This window comes from Acipenser ruthenus, chromosome 24, assembly GCF_902713425.1.
Source record: "Acipenser ruthenus chromosome 24, fAciRut3.2 maternal haplotype, whole genome shotgun sequence".
Lineage (NCBI taxonomy): Eukaryota > Metazoa > Chordata > Actinopteri > Acipenseriformes > Acipenseridae > Acipenser > Acipenser ruthenus.
Window position 1 is genome coordinate 13,364,191 of NC_081212.1, and position 22,970 is coordinate 13,387,160.

Genomic DNA, 22,970 nt, shown 5'->3' on the forward strand with positions numbered 1-22,970 from the left:
GCCAGCACATAGTATAGAGAACTCAGTACTGTGGATCTGAGAGCCAGCACGTTCAGCACATAGTATAGAGAACTCAGTACTGTGGATCTGAGAGCCAGCACATAGTATAGAGAACTCAATACTGTGGATCTGAGAGCCAGCACATTCAGCACATAGTATAGAGAACTCAGTACTGTGGATCTGAGAGCCAGCACATAGTATAGAGAACTCAATACTGTGGATCTGAGAGCCAGCACATTCAGCACATAGTATAGAGAACTCAGTACTGTGGATCTGAGAGCCACCACATTCAGCACATAGTATAGAGGACTCAATACTGTGGATCTGAGAGCCAGCACGTTCAGCACATAGTATAGAGAACTCAGTACTGTGGATCTGAGAGCCAGCACGTTCAGCACATAGTATAGAGAACTCAGTACTGTGGATCTGAGAGCCACCACATTCAGCACATAGTATAGAGAAATCAGTACTGTGGATCTGAGAGCCAGCACATTCAGCACATAGTATAGAGAACTCAGTACTGTGGATCTGAGAGCCAGCACGTTCAGCACATAGTATAGAGAACTCAGTACTGTGGATCTGAGAGCCACCACATTCAGCACATAGTATAGAGAACTCAGTACTGTGGATCTGAGAGCCAGCACGTTCAGCACATAGTATAGAGAACTCAGTACTGTGGATCTGAGAGCCACCACATTCAGCACATAGTATAGAGAACTCAGTACTGTGGATCTGAGAGCCAGCACATTCAGCACATAGTATAGAGAACTTAGTACTGTGGATCTGAGAGCCAGCACGTTCAGCACATAGTATAGAGAACTCAGTACTGTGGATCTGAGAGCCACCACATTCAGCACATAGTATAGAGAACTCAGTACTGTGGATCTGAGAGCCAGCACGTTCAGCACATAGTATAGAGAACTCAGTACTGTGGATCTGAGAGCCACCACATTCAGCACATAGTATAGAGAACTCAGTACTGTGGATCTGAGAGCCACCACATTCAGCACATAGTATAGAGAACTCAGTGCTGTGGATCTGAGAGCCAGCACATTCAGCACATAGTATAGAGAACTCAGTACTGTGGATCTGAGAGCCAGCACATTCAGCACATAGTATAGAGAACTCAGTACTGTGGATCTGAGAGCCACCACATTCAGCACATAGTATAGAGAACTCAGTACTGTGGATCTGAGAGCCAGCACATAGTATAGAGAACTCAGTACTGTGGATCTGAGAGCCAGCACATTCAGCACATAGTATAGAGAACTCAGTACTGTGGATCTGAGAGCCACCACATTCAGCACATAGTATAGAGAACTCAGTACTGTGGATCTGAGAGCCAGCACGTTCAGCACATAGTATAGAGAACTCAGTACTGTGGATCTGAGAGCCAGCACGTTCAGCACATAGTATAGAGAACTCAGTGTGGATCTGAGAGCCAGCACGTTCAGCACATAGTATAGAGAACTCAGTACTGTGGATCTGAGAGCCACCACATTCAGCACATAGTATAGAGAACTCAGTACTGTGGATCTGAGAGCCAGCACATTCAGCACATAGTATAGAGAACTCAGTACTGTGGATCTGAGAGCCAGCACGTTCAGCACATAGTATAGAGAACTCAGTACTGTGGATCTGAGAGCCAGCACATTCAGCACATAGTATAGAGAACTCAGTACTGTGGATCTGAGAGCCACCACATTCAGCACATAGTATAGAGAACTCAGTACTGTGGATCTGAGAGCCAGCACGTTCAGCACATAGTATAGAGAACTCAGTACTGTGGATCTGAGAGCCACCACATTCAGCACATAGTATAGAGAACTCAGTACTGTGGATCTGAGAGCCAGCACATTCAGCACATAGTATAGAGAACTCAGTACTGTGGATCTGAGAGCCAGCACATTCAGCACATAGTATAGAGAACTCAGTACTGTGGATCTGAGAGCCAGCACATTCAGCACATAGTATAGAGAACTCAGTGCTGTGGATCTGAGAGCCAGCACATTCAGCACATAGTATAGAGAACTCAGTACTGTGGATCTGAGAGCCAGCACATTCAGCACATAGTATAGAGAACTCAGTACTGTGGATATGAGAGTCCGCACATTCAGCACATAGTATAGAGAACTCAGTACTGTGGATCTGAGAGCCAGCACATTCAGCACATAGTATAGAGAACTCAGTACTATGGATCTGAGAGCCAGCACATTCAGCACATAGTATAGAGAACTCAGTACTGTGGATCTGAGAGCCACCACATTCAGCACATAGTATAGAGAACTCAGTGCTGAGGATCTGAGAGTCAGCACATTCAGCACATAGTATAGAGAACTCAGTACTGTGGATCTGAGAGCCAGCACATAGTATAGAGAACTCAGTGCTGAGGATCTGAGAGCCACCACATTCAGCACATAGTATAGAGGACTCAATACTGTGGATCTGAGAGCCAGCACGTTCAGCACATAGTATAGAGAACTCAGTACTGTGGATCTGAGAGCCAGCACGTTCAATAAAAAGAGCTCCATGCTGAGAATCTTTGCATCAGAATACAGGAAATGGATCAGTTAGAGCTGAACTTTCAATGTCTGCCGTGATCTTGGAAATGATATAACAAAGGCCTTTGTCAAATGTTTCATCTCGAAGTCTTCCTTAGTGTCTTCAAGGTCCATAACCTGTGTTAGGGACCTGGAGGTCAGTCAGTAGGAAGCAGTGAGGGACCCCGTAATGCAACTGGTAAGGGTGAGTCGTACAGTAAGGGGAGTGTAGGGCAGTCACCTGGCTGTATGAGGGAGAGTACAGCTATGGCCAAATGTTTTGCATCACCTAGAATTTTAGGATTGAGACATAATTATATATATATTTTAGATATTTTATTTAACATCATGTATTCAAAGAAACTACAAAATGATATCACAAAACATCTACCAGAAGCCATAATGGTATTATAGTATTTCATGTTATATTTTTCAATTTTTGTCAGTTTTTCATTAAGTACATGGAGAATTACAAAGCAGTATGTACTTCAATATGTTAACACAATATTATTCAGCAAGTTTCCATTCAAAAATAATGAGTAACCTCTGGGATAAAATAATTGGGCAATCGAAATGAATAATAAAAGGGAGCAGTCAGGGATTTGACCACACAGACCCACCAGTGACGTCCTGCAGCATTTCCTGTGCAGCCCTGGCACACCATGCATTGAGAAGCATCTCCCCTCCGGACTGAGAAGCAAAGCCCTGTGTTGCAATCTGTGGTCTAAAACAACATGCAGCCTTCAGCCCACAGAAAGCCCATTGATCCTTGTCTCAGGCAGATGTTCTGCAAGAAGGAGGGGAAGTGGAGCCCAAAAAGGGGTCACAGACCCCCCGCAATACACAAACAGAGACAGCATCCACTTCCACTCAGTGTGTGTGTGCCTGTGTATGCGACAGCTGCTGTACTTGTGATGCTGTGTGACACTCTTAAAGATGCAATGAAAAGGGTTCACAATATTAGTTCATTTCTTCACCTATGTATCACCGTATTGTGCTCATTAAAATCGTCTGCATGTATATGAAGATGGGGCAATTATCTATTCAGGGATACCAAGATATTTAGTGAAAGCAAGATGTGGTTAAATGGGCAGCAATATCCCTGCCCAGTCATTCTGCATTTACTCATCTGTCGATCCGTCCCCATTATCCAGAACGGTGTGCATGAAGTTCACTCCAGATGTGTTGATGTACTCAAACATTCAGCTGGACAGAGACACAGAACACACTGACGGATACTTTGGAGAAATGTACAGAGACAAGCAAATGAAACAGAATTCAGACCCAAGGGAGTTCACAAAAGGGTTAAATGATAAAAACAAAATATTGATTTCAGGATATTTGTCCAAAACGTCCTGAAATCACTTATTTTTTAATCATGTAAACCTTTTGTGTCCATTTTTTCATTTTTATTTTTGTACACTGCAGTTATACCTCCTTTCAAACCTATATCTATTCAGTACTATCAAATGCAGTAGATGGGATGGGTTTTCACGAGACTGCAAAAGACACAGCTTTAGTATGTTTGTGCTTATTAAACATGTGTCATGTTTTACCACTGCTTCAATGTATCTGCATCCTAACAGTCTTTTCAAACCCATTAAAAGACTCTCATGGGGGGCTTCTCTTGTGAATCAGAAGAGCCACTTTGGAGAGCTCAATGGCCCATTCGTTGGGCTGCACTGGTTTACTATTTGCACATGAAGATACTACATGTGCCTTATCACACTTTCAAATGATTTCACCATGATGTATTAGCTAAACTTTTATGAGAGACCATTCTCAATTCTCCATACGCCCCCTGTACCCCACTGTTTGCAGTGCGTGTCCCCACCACCTGGGCCCCACTGTTAGCAGTGTGTGTGTCCTGTCCTGCACCCCCCATACCCCACTGTTTGCAGTGTGTGTGTCCTGATCCCCCCTGGACCCTGCTGTTTGCAGTGTGTGTGTCCTGATCCCCCCTGGACCCTGCTGTTTGCAGTGTGTGTGTCCTGCTCCCCCCGTACCCTGCTGTTTGCAGTGTGTGTGTCCTGATCCCCCCCGGACCGTGCTGTTTGCAGTGTGTGTGTCCTGCTCCCCCCGTACCCCGCTGTTTGCAGTGCAAGTGTTGGTGTCGGTGTCCCCGGACCCTGCTGTTTGCGGTGTGTGTGTCCTGCTCCCCCCGTACCCCGCTGTTTGCAGTGCGAGTGTCCTGCTCCCCCCGTACCCCGCTGTTTGCAGTGCGAGTGTCCTGCTCCCCCCATACCCTGCTGTTTGCAGTGTGTGTGTCCTGCTCCCCCCGTACCCCGCTGTTTGCAGTGCGAGTGTCCTGATCCCCCCTGTCCCTGCTGTTTGCAGTGTGTGTGTCCTGCTCCCCCGTACCCCGCTTTTTGCAGTGCGAGTGTTGGTGTCAGCGTCCCCGGACACTGCTTTTTGCAGTGCGAGTGTTGGTGATTCACTCCAGTCTCAAAGGGAGGGGTATCTCTACCATTCAGTTTGATTCATAAAATCAAACCCTGCATTGCATTCCCCTCTGCTGGCATCGAGGAGCTCACAGCTGGGATTTGATAAACAGAGGATTAATTGTATTATGCCTTGTATACAGGGAAAGGTGCCGTAGCGGGCTGACTCACTAGACTCTCATGCCTTTAACATCTGGACTCCTGGACTCCAATCTGAGTGAAGGTCTAGACTGAGGTGCACTCTATCCCTTGATTGGAGAGCTGTAGCCAGTTGTATGGAGGAAAATCTATGTGTGTATATTTATATATATAAATACATATATATATATATATATATATATATATATATATATATATATATATATATATATACACACACAGAGAAATGCCTGTGCTCACTGAGCACAATACAATTACACGGCCACGCCCAGATTTGTACATGCCCATTATAGTGAATTTACACTGCTTGTCTGGACTTTGAGAGGGAATTAATGTGTTGTGTATACCAATCACGGCAAGACATATATTAAGTATATTCAGCAAGCAACAGTATTACTGTTCACCTTTGTGTTTCCAGCTGATTTCTTTTAACTAAAGCGTTTGGCCAGCTCTGCCTTCAAGGATGAATATTCCTCTCCTGACCCCCAGTGGTGTAGTCAAGCCGGAACGGATAAGGCACATATAGTATCATGTGAGTCGTCCTTGTGATGGAATAAAGAGAACATTAGGTACTTTTATTACAAACTACAGTGCTACTTTAAGAGGCTGTGTGGTCCAGTGGTTAAAGAAAAGGGCTTGTAACCAGGAGGTCCATGGTTCAAATCCCACCTCAGCCACTGACTCATTGTGTGACCCTGAGCAAGTCACTTAACCTCCTTGTGCTCCGTCTTTCGGGTGAGACATAGTTGTAAGTGACTCTGCAGCTGATGCATAGTTCACACACCCTAGTCTCTGTAAGTCGCCTTGGATAAGGCGTCCGCTAAATAAACAAATAAGAAGAAGAAGAAGGCGGCAAACTCATTTCTTTGTAAAAATGCTGATGAAGAAGACAGCAAAAGTGCATCCTATGACTGTGGCCATAAACACAGGTTTAAAGCTGCTTTATATATCGGTCAGTGCAGAGACCAGGGGTTTGGAATGAACGACTGCTCTTGCTTATATGATTTAATATATATATATTACAAAAGCATAAATAAGTGCTACACATTTACTTAAAATTAAAAAAAAAACCTGGTAAGTAATGTTATAAACTATTTATTTATGTACCTGTCTTGCTGTTTTTTAATCTGATGAGATCAAATGCAGTAGAGCCAGAGAATAAAACTAAGATATTCAGAATGTAGTGTAGAATTACAGAAAAGTGCAGAACTGTCAGCAGATAGTCTGTAAAAATAAACTCAAAAACTATTCTAAATTGTACTGATACAGTTCTTAAATTGGTGACAAATAAAAAATAACCGAACGTTTGTGTGATTCGTAAGTGTATCATGTCCTCCCCCCAGAAAAGATGGGGGGAGGATGTGATACACTATACAGGGCATAGTGGTGACTGAAGTTCTGCCCTGGAGATGACTTCATAATCAAAAGGAATAGAAAAAAACAACCAAATCACCAAAGACAACATTTACTCGCTAATGCTTTCAAAACAAGCCAAATGTGGCTGGAAGCACTGATCAAGGAGGAGTAGCCTAGGAGCTCACGATTGGCGCATCACAAAGTGGAGTGCAGGATGCGCCCTATAGCCTGGACGTCGCCGGTTCAAGTCCAGGCTATTCTATTACTGACCGTAGACGGGAGCTCCCAGGGGGCGGCGCATAATTGACTGAGCTCCGACCAGGGAGGGGGGGATTAGGTCGGCCAGGGTGTCCTCGGCTCACCGCGCACCAGCAACCCCAGCAGCCTGTAAGCTGCCCAGAGCTGTGTTGTCCTCCGACGCTGTAGCTCTGAGGTGGCTGCACGGTGAGTCTGCAGTGTGAAAAGTGGTTGGCTGACGGCACACGCTTCAGAGGACAACGTGTGCTCGTCTTCGCCGCTCCCGAATCAGCGCGGGGGTGGTAGAGGTGAGCTGAGCTTAAAAATAATTGGATATTCCAAATTGGGAGAAAATAATAAAATAATTGGTGATTACTAAATTTATTTAAAAAAAAAAAAAAAGAAAAAAGAGGGAGTAGCCTAAAAGTCGAATGCGAGACGAATGCATTAACTATTAAATGTAACCTCAAGTTCAGTGTACAAATAAAATGTGAATTTTTATGATTTGGGTTAGAAAGATCTGTATTTGAACTGGTGTTCCAGTACTTTTTGTCACTACACCATTGCTGACCCCGCAGTATCGGAGTTGAAAAGCTCTGCCTTCAAGGCTCAATATTCCTCTCCTGACCCTGCAGCATTGGTTGGAAAGCTGTTCACTGAGTCAAACCCAATCACAATGCAGTGATATCCATGATGACCTCACCCAATCACAATGCAGTGATATCCATGATAACCTCACCCAATCACAATGCAGTGATATCCATGATAACCTCACCCAATCACAATGCAGTGATATCCACGATAACCTCACCCAATCACAATGCAGTGATATCCACGATAACCTCACCCAATCACAATGCAGTGATATCCATGATAACCTCGCCCAATCACAATGCAGTGATATCCATGATAACCTCGCCCAATCACAATGCAGTGATATCCACGATAACCTCACCCAATCACAATGCAGTGATATCCACGATAACCTCACCCAATCACAATGCAGTGATATCCACGATAACCTCACCCAATCACAATGCAGTGATATCCATGATAACCTCGCCCAATCACAATGCAGTGATATCCACGATAACCTCGCCCAATCACAATGCAGTGATATCCACGATAACCTCGCCCAATCACAATGCAGTGATATCCACGATAACCTCGCCCAATCACAATGCAGTGATATCCACGATAACCTCGCCCAATCACAATGCAGTGATATCCACGATAACCTCGCCCAATCACAATGCAGTGATATCCACGATAACCTCGCCCAATCACAATGCAGTGATATCCACGATAACCTCGCCCAATCACAATGCAGTGATATCCACGATAACCTCGCCCAATCACAATGCAGTGATATCCACGATAACCTCACCCAATCACAATGCAGTGATATCCACGATAACCTCGCCCAATCACAATGCAGTGATATCCATGATAACCTCACCCAATCACAATGCAGTGATATCCATGATAACCTCGCCCAATCACAATGCAGTGATATCCACGATAACCTGATAACCTCACCCAATCACAATGCAGTGATATCCACAATAACCTGATAACCTCACCCAATCACAATGCAGTGATATCCACAATAACCTGATAACCTCACCCAATCACAATGCAGTGATATCCATGATGACCTCGCCCAATCACAATGCAGTGATATCCATGATAACCTCGCCCAATCACAATGCAGTGATATCCACAATAACCTCACCCAATCACAATGCAGTGATATCCACGATAACCTCACCCAATCACAATGCAGTGATATCCATGATAACCTCGCCCAATCACAATGCAGTGATATCCACGATAACCTCACCCAATCACAATGCAGTGATATCCATGAAAACCTCGCCCAATCACAATGCAGTGATATCCACGATAACCTCGCCCAATCACAATGCAGTGATATCCACGATAACCTCACCCAATCACAATGCAGTGATATCCACGATAACCTCACCCAATCACAATGCAGTGATATCCATGATAACCTCGCCCAATCACAATGCAGTGATATCCACGATAACCTCACCCAATCACAATGCAGTGATATCCACGATAACCTCACCCAATCACAATGCAGTGATATCCATGATAACCTCGCCCAATCACAATGCAGTGATATCCATGATAACCTCACCCAATCACAATGCAGTGATATCCATGATAACCTCGCCCAATCACAATGCAGTGATATCCACGATAACCTCACCCAATCACAATGCAGTGATATCCACGATAACCTCACCCAATCACAATGCAGTGATATACATGATAACCTCGCCCAATCACAATGCAGTGATATCCATGATAACCTTGCCCAATCACAATGCAGTGATATCCACGATAACCTCACCCAATCACAATGCAGTGATATCCATGATAACCTCACCCAATCACAATGCAGTGATATCCACGATAACCTCACCCAATCACAATGCAGTGATATCCACGATAACCTCACCCAATCACAATGCAGTGATATCCATGATAACCTCGCCCAATCACAATGCAGTGATATCCATGATAACCTTGCCCAATCACAATGCAGTGATATCCACGATAACCTCACCCAATCACAATGCAGTGATATCCACGATAACCTCACCCAGTCACAATGCAGTGATATCCACGATAACCTCACCCAATCACAATGCAGTGATATCCATGATAACCTCGCCCAATCACAATGCAGTGATATCCACGATAACCTCGCCCAATCACAATGCAGTGATATCCACGATAACCTCGCCCAATCACAATGCAGTGATATCCACAATAACCTCACCCAATCACAATGCAGTGATATCCATGATGACCTCGCCCAATCACAATGCAGTGATATCCATGATAACCTCGCCCAATCACAATGCAGTGATATCCACGATAACCTGATAACCTCACCCAATCACAATGCAGTGATATCCATGATAACCTCGCCCAATCACAATGCAGTGATATCCATGATAACCTCACCCAATCACAATGCAGTGATATCCATGATAACCTCACCCAATCACAATGCAGTGATATCCATGATGACCTCACCCAATCACAATGCAGTGATATCCACGATAACCTCACCCAATCACAATGCAGTGATATCCATGATAACCTCACCCAATCACAATGCAGTGATATCCATGATAACCTCGCCCAATCACAATGCAGTGATATCCACGATAACCTCACCCAATCACAATGCAGTGATATCCACGATAACCTCACCCAATCACAATGCAGTGATATCCACAGTAACCTCGCCCAATCACAATGCAGTGATATCCACAGTAACCTCGCCCAATCACAATGCAGTGATATCCACAGTAACCTCGCCCAATCACAATGCAGTGATATCCACAGTAACCTCGCCCAATCACAATGCAGTGATATCCACGATAACCTGATAACCTTGCCCAATCACAATGCAGTGATATCCACGATAACCTGATAACCTCACCCAATCACAATGCAGTGATATCCATGATAACCTCGCCCAATCACAATGCAGTGATATCCATGATAACCTCACCCAATCACAATGCAGTGATATCCACGATTACCTGATAACCTCGTCCAATCACAACGCAGTGATCTCCACGATAACCTCACCCAATCACAATGCAGTGATATCCACGATAACCTGATAACCTCACCCAATCACAATGCAGTGATAGCCACAATAACCTCGCCCAATCACAATGCAGTGATATCCACGATAACCTGATAACCTCACCCAATCACAATGCAGTGAGATCCACGATAATCTTGCCCATTATTCTATGGAATGATGTCTGTGGCGTGCTATTCTATGGAATGATGTCTGTGGGGTGCTATTCTATAGAATGATGTCTATGGTGTGCTATTCTATGGAATGATGTCTATGGTGTGCTATTCTATGGAATGATGTCTATGGTGTGCTATTTTATGGAATGATGTCTGTGGTGTGCTATTTTATGGAATGATGTCTGTGGTGTGCTATTTTATGGAATGATGTCTATGGTGTGTTATTCTATGGAATGATGTCTATGGTGTGCTATTTTATGGAATGATGTCTATGGTGTGCTATTTTATGGAATGATGTCTATGGTGTGCTATTTTATGGACTGATGTCTGTGGTGTGGTGTGCTATTCTGTAATTTACTGCACTTTGCCATGATTTCACCTGTAACTGAAGCTAACCAAATAATGTAATAATTTATAATAAATCTTACCCTTTTTGCTCTTCCATTAGCTGGAAACATCTAAAATGTGCAGTTTTGAAAGAAACACATGTTATAGCACTCATTTGTTTTCTTTTTAACACATGATGTCTGGTATTACTGAAGGTTAAAGAAAGCTCTCTGTTTTATGCCTTCTTTTTTGGGGTTATCTGTTTGCACTTGCACTTCCTGGGTCATTTCACTTCAGCAGTGTCTTCTGGGTCAAAGCATGCTACTGGCTAGAAGGATGTCAGTCAATAAGGGAAGCTGCTAATTCATTCATGACAGGAAAGAAGCCACTGAAGGGGTGGGGACAATGTTACCCTCCAGATGGAATAACTGAAAACTTGATTTGCAAACAGGGATTTCTTTATCCAAGTATAGTACCATATGTCATGCTTTAAAATACAAATAGAAGTTTACTATAGCTTAGTTTAGTTTATTTACTAAAACAAGTTCACCTCAAAACGCAGATGATGCTGAACAGCAGTTTTAAACCCGGAGAGGCTTGACAATGACACAATGGAATCTGGAAGGGCATTCCAGAACCCCAAGGCTGTTCCAAAGAAAGAATAACGACACAACTGAAGAGATAAGGACTGATGGTCAGAGCAGCTCTGTGGACACCTCTCAGCCCAGGCCCAGAGGCAGAGCACAATGAATGCAGAACCTTATAGAAGTGAACAAGAATAAAATAGGACCTTCTACCACTTACTGGTTTAAGAGAAGAGCGACTGAGAAGGCTGTCATGAACAGAACCCCAATTCCAGTCATTCAATACAATCCTACAAGCACATTGCTACACAGACTCAGGGTTCTTAGCATTGTATGTTTGAAATGGGTCCCTGTGACAGAAATACAATGAGTTTTGGTTGTAAATCTCCCTCCCGACCTGTGAGTGCGCTAAGTAGTGAAATTAGAGTTCTTTGGACGTGCTGGGACGGGATTGTTTCAAACACTGTGCTTTCCAGAGCAGCTGGGACTGATCATACTGATCCCTGATATACTCCCTCCCCAGCACGCTTAATAAGAAACGGGCGGAAGTGAAAAAGCAGCTGATAGCGTGTTTATTCCAGACGCACTGGGGTTTATTAGATCATCTCAGTGCTCTGTGGAACACCAGACTGTTCTCTTCAGCATGCCACACGTATGAGCTGCTCTAGAGGAAGTGGTGCCCCTACTGTGATATAGAAACTCTCCTGGAGGCAGAATGGAAGGGCAATGGCATGTTGATGAAATGATTGTACAAGTAAAATCTGTATGATGATAGAATCACATGACATCGGAATACTATACTATACTTCTTATTTCCATTTCCTGAGCCCCTTTCTTCACAGCACCAGCTACATTATCATTGGTTCTTTGATATACTTTAATTTGGAATATGCAGATATTTAAAATGCAATACTATAGCTTGAAATATATGTACAGCTATATTAAAAAATCAGAACTTTCATCTACCAATCAGTTAGCTCCATTGCAGGGCACTGCCACATTGTAGTTGACCACAAAACATTCAGATAGAACGTCAAGCCTCAACAAGGCCAAACGGAAGGGAAACACTGATGAGCTAAATAAATGTGTAACTTAGAATACCAGTCAGATCACTGCTTCCCAGTTTCTAATCCCAGTAAAGCCCTGATCACCATTCCAGTGCCCGATAGTGTCTGAATGGTACACCCCTGGTGTGCTGAATACCAGCCGGCCATGCCCGCTGTTCAGGGTTCTGTTGCTTAAATCACTCTCTACTTTAATTGTTTCCAAAAATGAAAAACAAGCAAAGATACTGGGGAGGAGGCTACACATGTTATAACAAGTAAGCCCAAGATCTGAAGAGAGGGGCTGATTACTCTGTGCATATCTTACATGGCAACATTCCTCAATGTAGTTTCTGTTTGGTCTCTTCACAGCTCGTCTCTGTCCTCGCACCCTGACTGCAGACCCAGTGACTCACACCACCTGCCAGTCTGTGTGTGGAGGAGACAGACAGCTTTAATTAAGTGTTGGTCCCCCAGAACACACAGCCTGTGTTTATACAGTGACTGTCTCCACTGAATTATACTCCATTCCAGTCTCTCTCCTCCCACCAGAACTGACTTAGTTCTACTCTTCATAGAGACTTTGGCCCAGACTTTCAGATAATAAAATGCATTCTCACATTTTCTTGCTTCTGCTTAACCGATTCCAGTAGAATTCATTTGATTCCAGGGGTCCGTCGGTTAAAATATCACATCTCAGAGGGAGTCATTACACTACCTTGCAGTTGCATTATCAATGTTGTGGGATTATAAATTAACAATGTCAGGTTCATCAGTGTGTCTAAAACAGCACAGTACAGTACTGCACATGCAATCTACAAAGAATTATATCTGTGAAAATGACTGCAAAAAAAGCAGTGGCATACAGTGTGGAGTAGTGGTTAGGGCTCTGGACTCTTGACCGGAGGGTTGTGGGTTCAATCCCCAGTGTGGGACACTGCTGTTGTACCCTTGAGCAAGGTACTTTACCTAGATTGCTCCAGTAAAAACCCAACTGTATAAATGGGTAATTGTATGTAAAAATAATGTGATATCTGTATAATGTATAATGTGATATCTGTATAATGTATAATGTGATATGTTGTAACAATTGTAAGTCGCCCTGGATAAGGGCGTCTGCTAAGAAATAAATAATAATAATAATAATGTAACAAAGCCACGATTTACAATCAGTTCTCGTGCTTTCTTTCTCAGCCATGTCAAAGCAAACCGACAGCTGTTTTGTTTTTGTATCACATGTGCATTTTAAGACAGAAAAAGACAGCACAAAAGGTACGCACACAAACACAAACTTTGTTTCAGCTTTTTAACAGTACACTAATTATCCCTTGATTTTTAACAATACAGTATGTATCCCTTGCTTTAACAGTACAGTTAGTATCCCTTGCTTTTTAACAGTGCAGTAAGTATCCCTTGTTTTTTAACAATACAGTAAGTATCCCTTGCTTTTTAGCGGTGCAGTAAGCATCCCTTGCTTGCTTGCTTTCTTACTTGTTTTCTTTTATTATGGTTAAACTGGGCAGCTTGTTTTACATGTAAACAGTGAAACCGAATTCTCAAATGCAGGTTTTTTTTTTCGTTTTTTTTTTTTACTGCAACTGAATCCATTCTGTCTTGCTAAAAGCTGATTTAATGTTTTAGACCCATAATAAAATGTGCATTCATCAGTTTCCAACTGTACCTCTGAGTTGGTAGCAGTGTGTGTAAATGACACATGTCAGCGGTCCATCTGTAAACAGAGGGTATGGGACAATATCATACAGGCTCTACTGTAAATACTATGACAGTAGAACTTGGGCTTGTACAGATGTGCATTCAGGTTATTTGGCTTCCTAATTTGTATTAACCATTTTGAATGGCTGGCTTCACTAAGATTCATGGCTTTGCCAGTATAACATGCCCAGCAAGGGATATAGACCGGGCCAGTATAACATGCCCGAGGGATGGAGACCAGGCCAGTATAACATGCCCAGCGAGGGATAGAGACCGGGCCAGTATAACATGCCCGAGGGATAGAGACCGGGCCAGTATAACATGCCCAGTGAGGGATAGAGACCGGGCCACTATAACATGCCCAGCGAGGGATGGAGACGGGGCCAGTATAACATGCTTGAGGGAGACTGGGCCAGTATAACATGCCCAGCGAGGGATAGAGACCGGGCCAGTATAACATGCCCAGCGAGGGATAGAGACTGGGCCAGTATAACATGCCCAGAGAGGGATGGAGACCGGGCCAGTATAACATGCCCAGCGAGGGATGGAGACCGGGCCAGTATAACATGCCCGAGGGATAGAGACCAGCGAGGGATGGAGACCGGGCCAGTATAACATGCCCGAGGGATAGAGACCGGGCCAGTATAACATGCCCAGTGAGGGATAGAGACCGGGCCAGTATAAAATGCCCAGTGAGGGATGGAGACTGGGCCAGTATAACATGCCCAGCGAGGGATAGAGACCGGGCCAGTATAACATGCCCAGCGAGGGATGGAGACCAGGCCAGTATAACATGCCCAGTGAGGGATGGAGATCAGGCCAGTATAACATGCCCAGCGAGGGATAGAGACCGGGCCAGTATAACATGCCCAGTGAGGGATGGAGATCAGGCCAGTATAACATGCCCAGCGAGGGATAGAGACCGGGCCAGTATAACATGCCCAGCGAGGGATGGAGACAGGGCCAGTATAACATGCCTGAGGGATGGAGACCGGTTCAGTATAACATGCTTGAGGGATGGAGACCGGGCCAGTATAACATGCCCAGCGAGGGATGGAAACCGGGGGCACTTCAAGTCCTTGCTAATCAAATCGTTCTCACCTTCACCAGAGTGTGTTAGCCGCTGACCAATGTTTCATTGGAAGTACACAGGAATTCCACAGATCCAGCAGCTCTCAGAAAGGCTTTCACTTTAATCACCCAGGTATTTGCTTGCAGGTGTCGCAGGGAGTCTCTGCATATGTTGCTTAGCTACTTCCCCATTCTTTTAAACAATTATTAAATGCTCTGTATTTGTAACTGAACGTGGTTCTGTGTTGTTACTCTGATACATATTTAAAGCGACTGTGGATCCCATATCTAATTGGTGCTCTTGGTTTGTTTTTGTTTATGTTTAAAACTATTATGTTAATAGTGTGTGTCTGTATTTTGCTTATCAATTTGGTTTCAATTGGGTTTTATAAATGTGGTAAATTGCTATTTTTCATAAATGAACAATTTTGTTTCAAGTTATTTCATATAGTAGTTAACTCCACAGGACCTTGGTAATAGTTAGAACATAAGAAAGTTTACAAACGAGAGGAGGCCATTCGGCCCATCTTGCTCATTTGGTTGTTAGTAGCTTATTGATCCCAGAATCTCATCAAGAAGCTTCTTGAAGGATCCCAGGGTGTCAGCTTCAACAACATTACTGGGGAGTTGGTTCCAGACCCTCACAATTCTCTGTGTAAAAAAGTGCCTCCTATTTTCTGTTCTGAATGCCCCTTTATCTAATCTCCATTTGTGACCCCTGGTCCTCGTTTCTTTTTTCAGGTCGAAAAAGTCTCTTGGGTTGACCATTTTTCTATTAAATGTCATTTACCATGTGTCTGCCCAGTTCTGATTGCTGTCTAGATCACTTTGAATGATCTTTGCTGCTGCAACAGTGTTTGCCACTCCTCCTATTTTGTGTTATCTGCAAATTTAACAAGTTTGCTTACTATACCAGAATCTAAATCATTAATGTAGATTAGGAATAGCAGAGAACTTAATACTGATCCCTGTGGTACACCACTGGTTACCTCGCTCCATTTTGAGGTTTCTCCTCTAATCAGTACTTTCTGTTTTCTACATGTTAACCACTCCCTAATCCATGTGCATGCATTTCCTTGAATCCCTACTGCATTCAGTTTGAGAATTAATCTTTTATGCAGGACTTTGTCAAAAGCTTTCTGGAAATCTAAATAAACCATGTCGTATGCTTTACAATTATCCACTGTCAATGTTGCACCCCAAAAAAATCAAGCAGGTTAGTCCTTTCCTAAAACCATGCTGACTGTCTCTCAGGATACTGTTATGGGTAATTTTCCATTTTGGATCTTATTATAGTTTCCGTAAGTTTACATACAGTGGTTTGCAGAAGTATTCACCCGCCTGCAAAGTTTTCACATTTTGTTGGCACCTGAGTGTGCTCCACGATGCTTTCAAATTAACAAATTTACATGTAGAATCTACACAAGCTGCTCGACATTGATAATGTTAAAAAATGCATTTAGAATATAAATAAGTAAGATTTACAGAGAAAAACAGATTAATCTCAGTTGCATAACTATTCAACCCCTTTGCTACTGCAGCCCTAAATCAGCTCAGGTGCAAATGATTTGTTTGAAAGGTCACAAAATTAGTGAAATGGTTTCAGCCTGTGTGTACTCAAAGTGGTTTAACTTGTAGATAATTTCCCTCAAGTATATAAAGACTTTCAAGCTGCAACTCACATAGTGATCCAACAAAGCAACCATGAAGACCAAGGAGCTTTCGAACAAGTCAGGTATAAAGTGGTAGAGAGGCACGGAGCAGGAGAAGGGCACAAGAAAATTTCAAAGGCGCTGATTATCCCTCTCAGCACAGTGAAGTCCATCATTAAGAAGTGGAAGATGCATCATACCACCCAGACACTACCCAGATCAGGTTGCCCTCCTAAACTGAGCAGCCAACAATGACCTTAAGAGATCTGCAAAGTTCTGTGTCTGAGATGGGAGTCAGTGTTCACACATCAACAATAAGCCGGTCCCTACACAAAGCTGGCCTGTATGGACGGGTGGCAAGAAAGAAGCAATTACTCAAAAAGCCTCATCTTAAAGCACGTATGGAGTTTGCAAAAAAGCATGTAGATGATACTGCAGACATGTGGGAAAGGTTTTGTGGTCAGATGAGACAAAAATTGAACTTTTCGGTCTACATTTTAAGCGTTACATCTGGTGCTAGCACCACACTGCACATCACCCAGTCAACACCATCCCAACTGTCAAGCATGCTGGTGGCAGCATCATGTTATGGGGATGCTTCTCTTCAGCAGGGACTGGGAAGCTTGTCAGGATAGAGGGGAGAATGGATGGTGCAAAGTACAGGCGAATCCTTGAGGAAAACCAGTTTGAGTCAGCCAAGACTCTGAAACTGGGGAGGAAATTCACATTTCAGCAGGACAATGACCCGAAGCACAAAGCCAAAGCCACATTGGCGTGGTTGAACAAGAAGAGAATTAATGTTCTTGAGTGGCCCAGTCAAGTCCTGACTTGAATCCAATTGAAAATTTATGGCGAGACTTGAAAATTGCAGTCCATCGACGATCCCCAACAAACTTATCAGAACTGGAACAATTTTCCTGTGAAGAATGGGCAACAGTTTCACCATCCTACTGTGCAAAGCTAGTGTAGACCTATCCAAAAAGACTCATAGCAGTAATTGCTGCAAAAGGTGCTTCTACCAAGTACTGACTTAAGGGGCTGAATACTTATGCAACCAGTAACTTTCATTTTGTACATTTTCTTTGCAAGTTTTGCTGACATTTAACCTCCTCCTCATATAACAGTGTTCAGTTTAACCACTACAGCTTTGAATAAAAAATGTTTTTTTGAAAAACTGTGCATACATTATGTAATTCAACAAAATGTGACATTATTGGTAGAGGGTGAATACTTCTGCAAACCACTGTATAATAGAAGTCTGTCGGCTTATTGGTCTGTAGTTACCTGGTTCGGTTTTGTCTCCCTTTTTGTGGATCGGATTACGTTTGCAATTCTCCAGTCTGTCGGTACAACCCCTGTGTCAAGAGACTGTTGCGTGATCTTGGTTAGCGGTTTGTAAATAACTTCTCTCATTTCTTTGAGTACTATCGGGAGGATCTCATCCGGCCCAGGGGATTTGTTTATTTTAAGAGCTCCTAGTCCCTTTAACACTTCTGCCTCTGTTATGCTAAAGTTATTTAAAACTGGATAGGAACAGGTTAACATGTGGGGCATATTGTCCATATCCTCCTTTGTAAAAACCTATGAAAAGTAATCATTTAATATATTTGTTATTTTCTTCTCTTCATCTATGATTTTGCCATTTGTGTCTCTGAGACATTTTACTTCCTCCTTGAATGTTCTTTTGCTGTTGTAATATTGGAACAACTTTTTGGAACTGGTTTTAACCCCCTTGGCAATGTTCATTTCTATCTCTCTCTTGGCTTTTCTAACTTCCTTTTTGACTTGCGTTTGCAGTTTCAAGTACTCTTTCTGTGTACTTTGTTCTTGGTCCCTTTTAAACGTTCTGTAAACTTCTCTATACTAATACAGTAGGTTATTGGAAGATGTAAAAAAATGGAACCGTGGTGCGTATTGTGTTAAATTCAAGTGCAATGCAGGTTTCATCCGGGGCTGTAGTGTGACAGCATGGCTATAATCACACGTTCAGCAGTGTGACAGCATGGCTATAATCACACGTTCAGCAGTGTGACAGCATGGCTATAATCACACGTTCAGCAGTGTGACAGCATGGCTATAATCACACGTTCAGCAGTGTGACAGCATGGCTATAATCACACGTTCAGCAGTGTGACAGCATGGCTATAATCACACGTTCCGCAGTGTAACTGCATGGCTATAATCACACATTCCGCAGTGTAACTGCATGGTTCAGGATATATTTACATGCTTTGGATCAGATTTGTGCTGTAGCTCCATATTAAATTAATGACTATCTGTGCTTGCATTGGCTGAAACAACCTTGAGTGCTGTATAAATATCACTATGATAGACAAGCACCTCCACCGCAGTGTATCCTTGTTACTGGGGATATGCCTCTCTTAAGGGCTAGTGTATTGACAATGTGAATGGGATGCACTGGAAATGGAAAAGTTCACTTTGATATAAGGCACTGTTTAACCCTGGGACCACGTACACTTCAGAATGTTTTGCTTAATAAAAGAATGACTTTTGGTTCTCCAGTCTAACAATAACTGTACTGTATCTCTTCTACATGAATGGACTGTGAACGGGAGAGAAGCAATCTGCGCTGCAAATACACCTCCTGACCTGGGAGGGCGCTAAGAATGGAATGTGAACAGGAGAGAAGCAATCTGTGCTGCAAATACACCTCCTGACCTGGGAGGGCGCTAAGAATGGAATGTGAACAGGAGAGAAGCAATCTGCGCTGCAAATACACCTCCTGACCTGGGAGGGCGCTAAGAATGGAATGTGAACAGGAGAGAAGCAATCTGTGCTGCAAATACACCTCCTGACCTGGGAGGGCGCTAAGAATGGAATGTGAACAGGAGAGAAGCAATCTGCGCTGCAAATACACCTCCTGACCTGGGAGGGCGCTAAGAATGGAATGTGAACAGGAGAGAAGCAATCTGTGCTGCAAATACACCTCCTGACCTGGGAGGGCGCTAAGAATGGAATGTGAACAGGAGAGAAGCAATCTGCGCTGCAAATACACCTCCTGACCTGGGAGGGCGCTAAGAATGGAATCTGAACAGGAGAGAAGCAATCTGCGCTGCAAATACACCTCCTGACCTGGGAGGGCGCTAAGAATGGAATGTGAACAGGAGAGAAGCAATCTGTGCTGCAAATACACCTCCTGACCTGGGAGGGCGCTAAGAATGGAATTTGAACAGGAGAGAAGCTATCTGTGCTGCAAATACACCTCCTGACCTGGGAAGGCGCTAAGTAAGGCTGGTGGTACACCTTCACAGGGATGGGCTGACTCAATGGTAGGACAGAACCGGAAGTCGGCCATCTTGGTGAAAGGGCGTAGCTGTAAGACTGCTGAAAAGCTCTACTGTGATCAGCTGTGGTGTGCGTGGCGATTCCTGCACCACTCACATTCTGACATGGACAATGAAAAGAAATGCCTGTTTCAGATATTTCACATATGGCCGGGACTTTCTGCCAATATGAAAAACACACACATGCTAAAGAAGCATACTGACTTTCATTAAGACATTGGGCAATGTGTTTCAGTTTGATTGAAAACTCAGATGGAATTTCAATATTAGAAAATGAAAACAGCATTGGAAAAGAAATGGGTTTGAGTAGCTCGGTGGTTAGAGTGCACGGCTGCAGTGTGGAAGGCAGTGGGTTTGAGTAGCTCAGTGGTTAGAGTGCAGGGCTGCAGTGTGGAAGGCAGTGGGTTTAAGTAGCTCAGTTGTTAGAGTTCTGGGCTGCAGTGTGGAAGGCAGTGGGTTTGAGTAGCTCAGTTGTTAGAGTTCTGGGCTGCAGTGTGGAAGGCAGTGGGTTTGAGTAGCTCAGTGGTTAGAGTGCAGGGCTGCAGTGTGGAAGGCAGTTGGTTTGAGTAGCTCAGTGGTTAGGGTGCAGGGCTGATGAGTGGAAGGCAGTAGGTTTGAGTAGCTCAGTGGTTAGAGTTCTGGGCTGCAGTGTGGAAGGCAGTGGGTTTGAGTAGCTCAGTGTTTAGCGTGCAGGGCTGAAGTATGGGAGGCAGTTGGTTTGAGTAGCTCAGTGGTTAGCGTGCTGGGCTGCAGCGTGGAAAGCAGTGGGTTTCTCAAAGACTCTTACCTGAAGCAGATGCCCTTCTCCCCCCCTGCCTTGGCACAGGGGTACTCGATGGTCACAATCTTGTTGTCTGGACAGCCTTCTCTGTGAAAAAGATAATCAGGCTCAAACTGGCTCAAACAAACTGAACTGGAGGCCCTGACCATGTCCTACAATACGCTAAGCTATAGCTCTGTGGCTTTAGGAGACTTGCCTTCAGAAATGTGGTTCTGGACACATTAGTTCTCACTGGCCATACCCATTGTCCCCAAGGAATAGATATTTCCCCAGCTTCAAGTCCTCTGTACTGAGAGTGGTTTTGCCATGTTCTGGAGTTGAACTTGCTTACCAGGATTACTAACTCCCTTTTCAGCTACTGTGCCTCCTTTTCTAAAGATGAACATCTGAAAGTAGGTGTTTCAAAAATGACAACTAGAGGTCCGCTGGTAATTCCTGCACCCCCTGCTCAAAACTATAGATTTTCCATTTACTAATTCATAATTGCAGAAGGGGACAGTAATTACAGCTGCTACTCAAACCCACTGCATTCCCCACTGCAGTTCAGCACTCTAACCACTGAGCTACTCAAACCCACTGAAGCACTGCACTCTAACCACTGAGCTACTCAAACATACTGCCTTTCACACTGCAGCCCACCACTCTAACCACTGAGCTACTCAAAGATACTGCCTTCCACACTGCAGCTCAGCACTCTAACCACTGAGCTACTCAAACATACTGCCTTCCACACTGCAGCCCACCACTCTAACCACTGAGCTACTCAAACCCACTGCCTTCCACACTGCAGCCCACCACTCTAACCACTGAGCTACTCAAACATACTGCCTTCCACACTGCAGCTCAGCACTCTAACCACTGAGCTACTCAAATCCACTGGCTTCCACACTGCAGCCCAGCACTCTAACCACTGAGCTACTCAAACACACTGCCTTCCCCACTGCAGCCCTGCACTCTAACCACTGAGCTACTCAAATCCACTGGCTTCCACACTGCAGCTCAGCACTCTAACCACTGAGCTACTCAAACACACTGCCTTCCCCACTGCAGCTCAGCACTCTAACCACTGAGCTACTCAAATCCACTGGCTTCCACACTGCAGCCCAGCACTCTAACCACTGAGCTACTCAAACACACTGCCTTCCCCACTGCAGCTCAGCACTCTAACCACTGAGCTACTCAAACACACTGCCTTCCCCACTGCAGCTCAGCACTCTAACCATGAAAATATTCTCTGGGTTCAAACAGTTTAATGTTCTGATCAGAGTTGTACAAAGGCAGGGTTCTTTCTCTCTTACCTCTGAAATCCTGGTCCTGTGTGGTTGTATGAAGCAGTGACAGTAGAAACACATGGGACTAGGAATAAGGTGAGAAAAACCGAGAGGCGAGCTTCACAAATCTCCATCTCTCTCTCTCTCTCACTTTCTGAATCTGTGAGAAAAAAAGCAGCACTCTATCCAATGTGCTCAACAGATCAGAACCGTCTTGCTCAGGACTTTTGGAAGTGCTTACAATGAAATCCAGCGTGACCTTTGCCTGGTTAAGGTTTCATTAACCCTGTGTCCACTTTGTGAAATATCCTCCACCACCCTTTTAAATTGCGAGTGTCTTCTTGTCTGACCTGCCTGCTGCTGTAGCTGCTTTGATATCCACAGCCCTGAGGGTGCTGGTGAGCTGCACGCACGCCGCGCATTCGGCTGCCTGCTTGTTCACTTTCCTGCTTCAGACTTCTTCGTGTTTTCCACGGAAAGCTAGCTGAATGTCGCCCTCCTGTGGCACAAACCCACACCTCTCTCTTTTTGTTTTTGTTCTTGATCTTAAAATGTTAATGAATACTTGTTTCAGTTTATTTGTTAGACTTTATTGTTTGATATCATTCACAGCTTCAAGCACTCAGAATTCCAGTCTATTTCAAACATATCACGTATTTTTTTCTAAAATAACCATG

The 22,970-nt window shown here is 43.9% G+C and overlaps 1 protein-coding gene across 2 annotated transcripts in view; it reads right to left on the bottom strand.

Moving 5' to 3' along the window:
- The window catches only part of LOC117962945 (collagen and calcium-binding EGF domain-containing protein 1-like), a 108,578-nt gene extending 85,870 nt beyond the window's left edge, over window positions 1-22,708 (bottom strand). For both annotated transcript variants that reach the window (XM_058998394.1, XM_058998393.1), the window contains exons 1-2: window positions 22,321-22,708; window positions 21,029-21,109 (exon numbers count right to left, since the gene is read on the bottom strand). In XM_058998394.1, coding sequence (XP_058854377.1) covers window positions 21,029-21,109; window positions 22,321-22,427 — 188 coding nt within the window. In that variant the 5' untranslated portion in view covers window positions 22,428-22,708. The remainder of the gene's footprint in view (window positions 1-21,028; window positions 21,110-22,320) is intronic.
- Window positions 22,709-22,970: the final 262 nt, after the last annotated feature.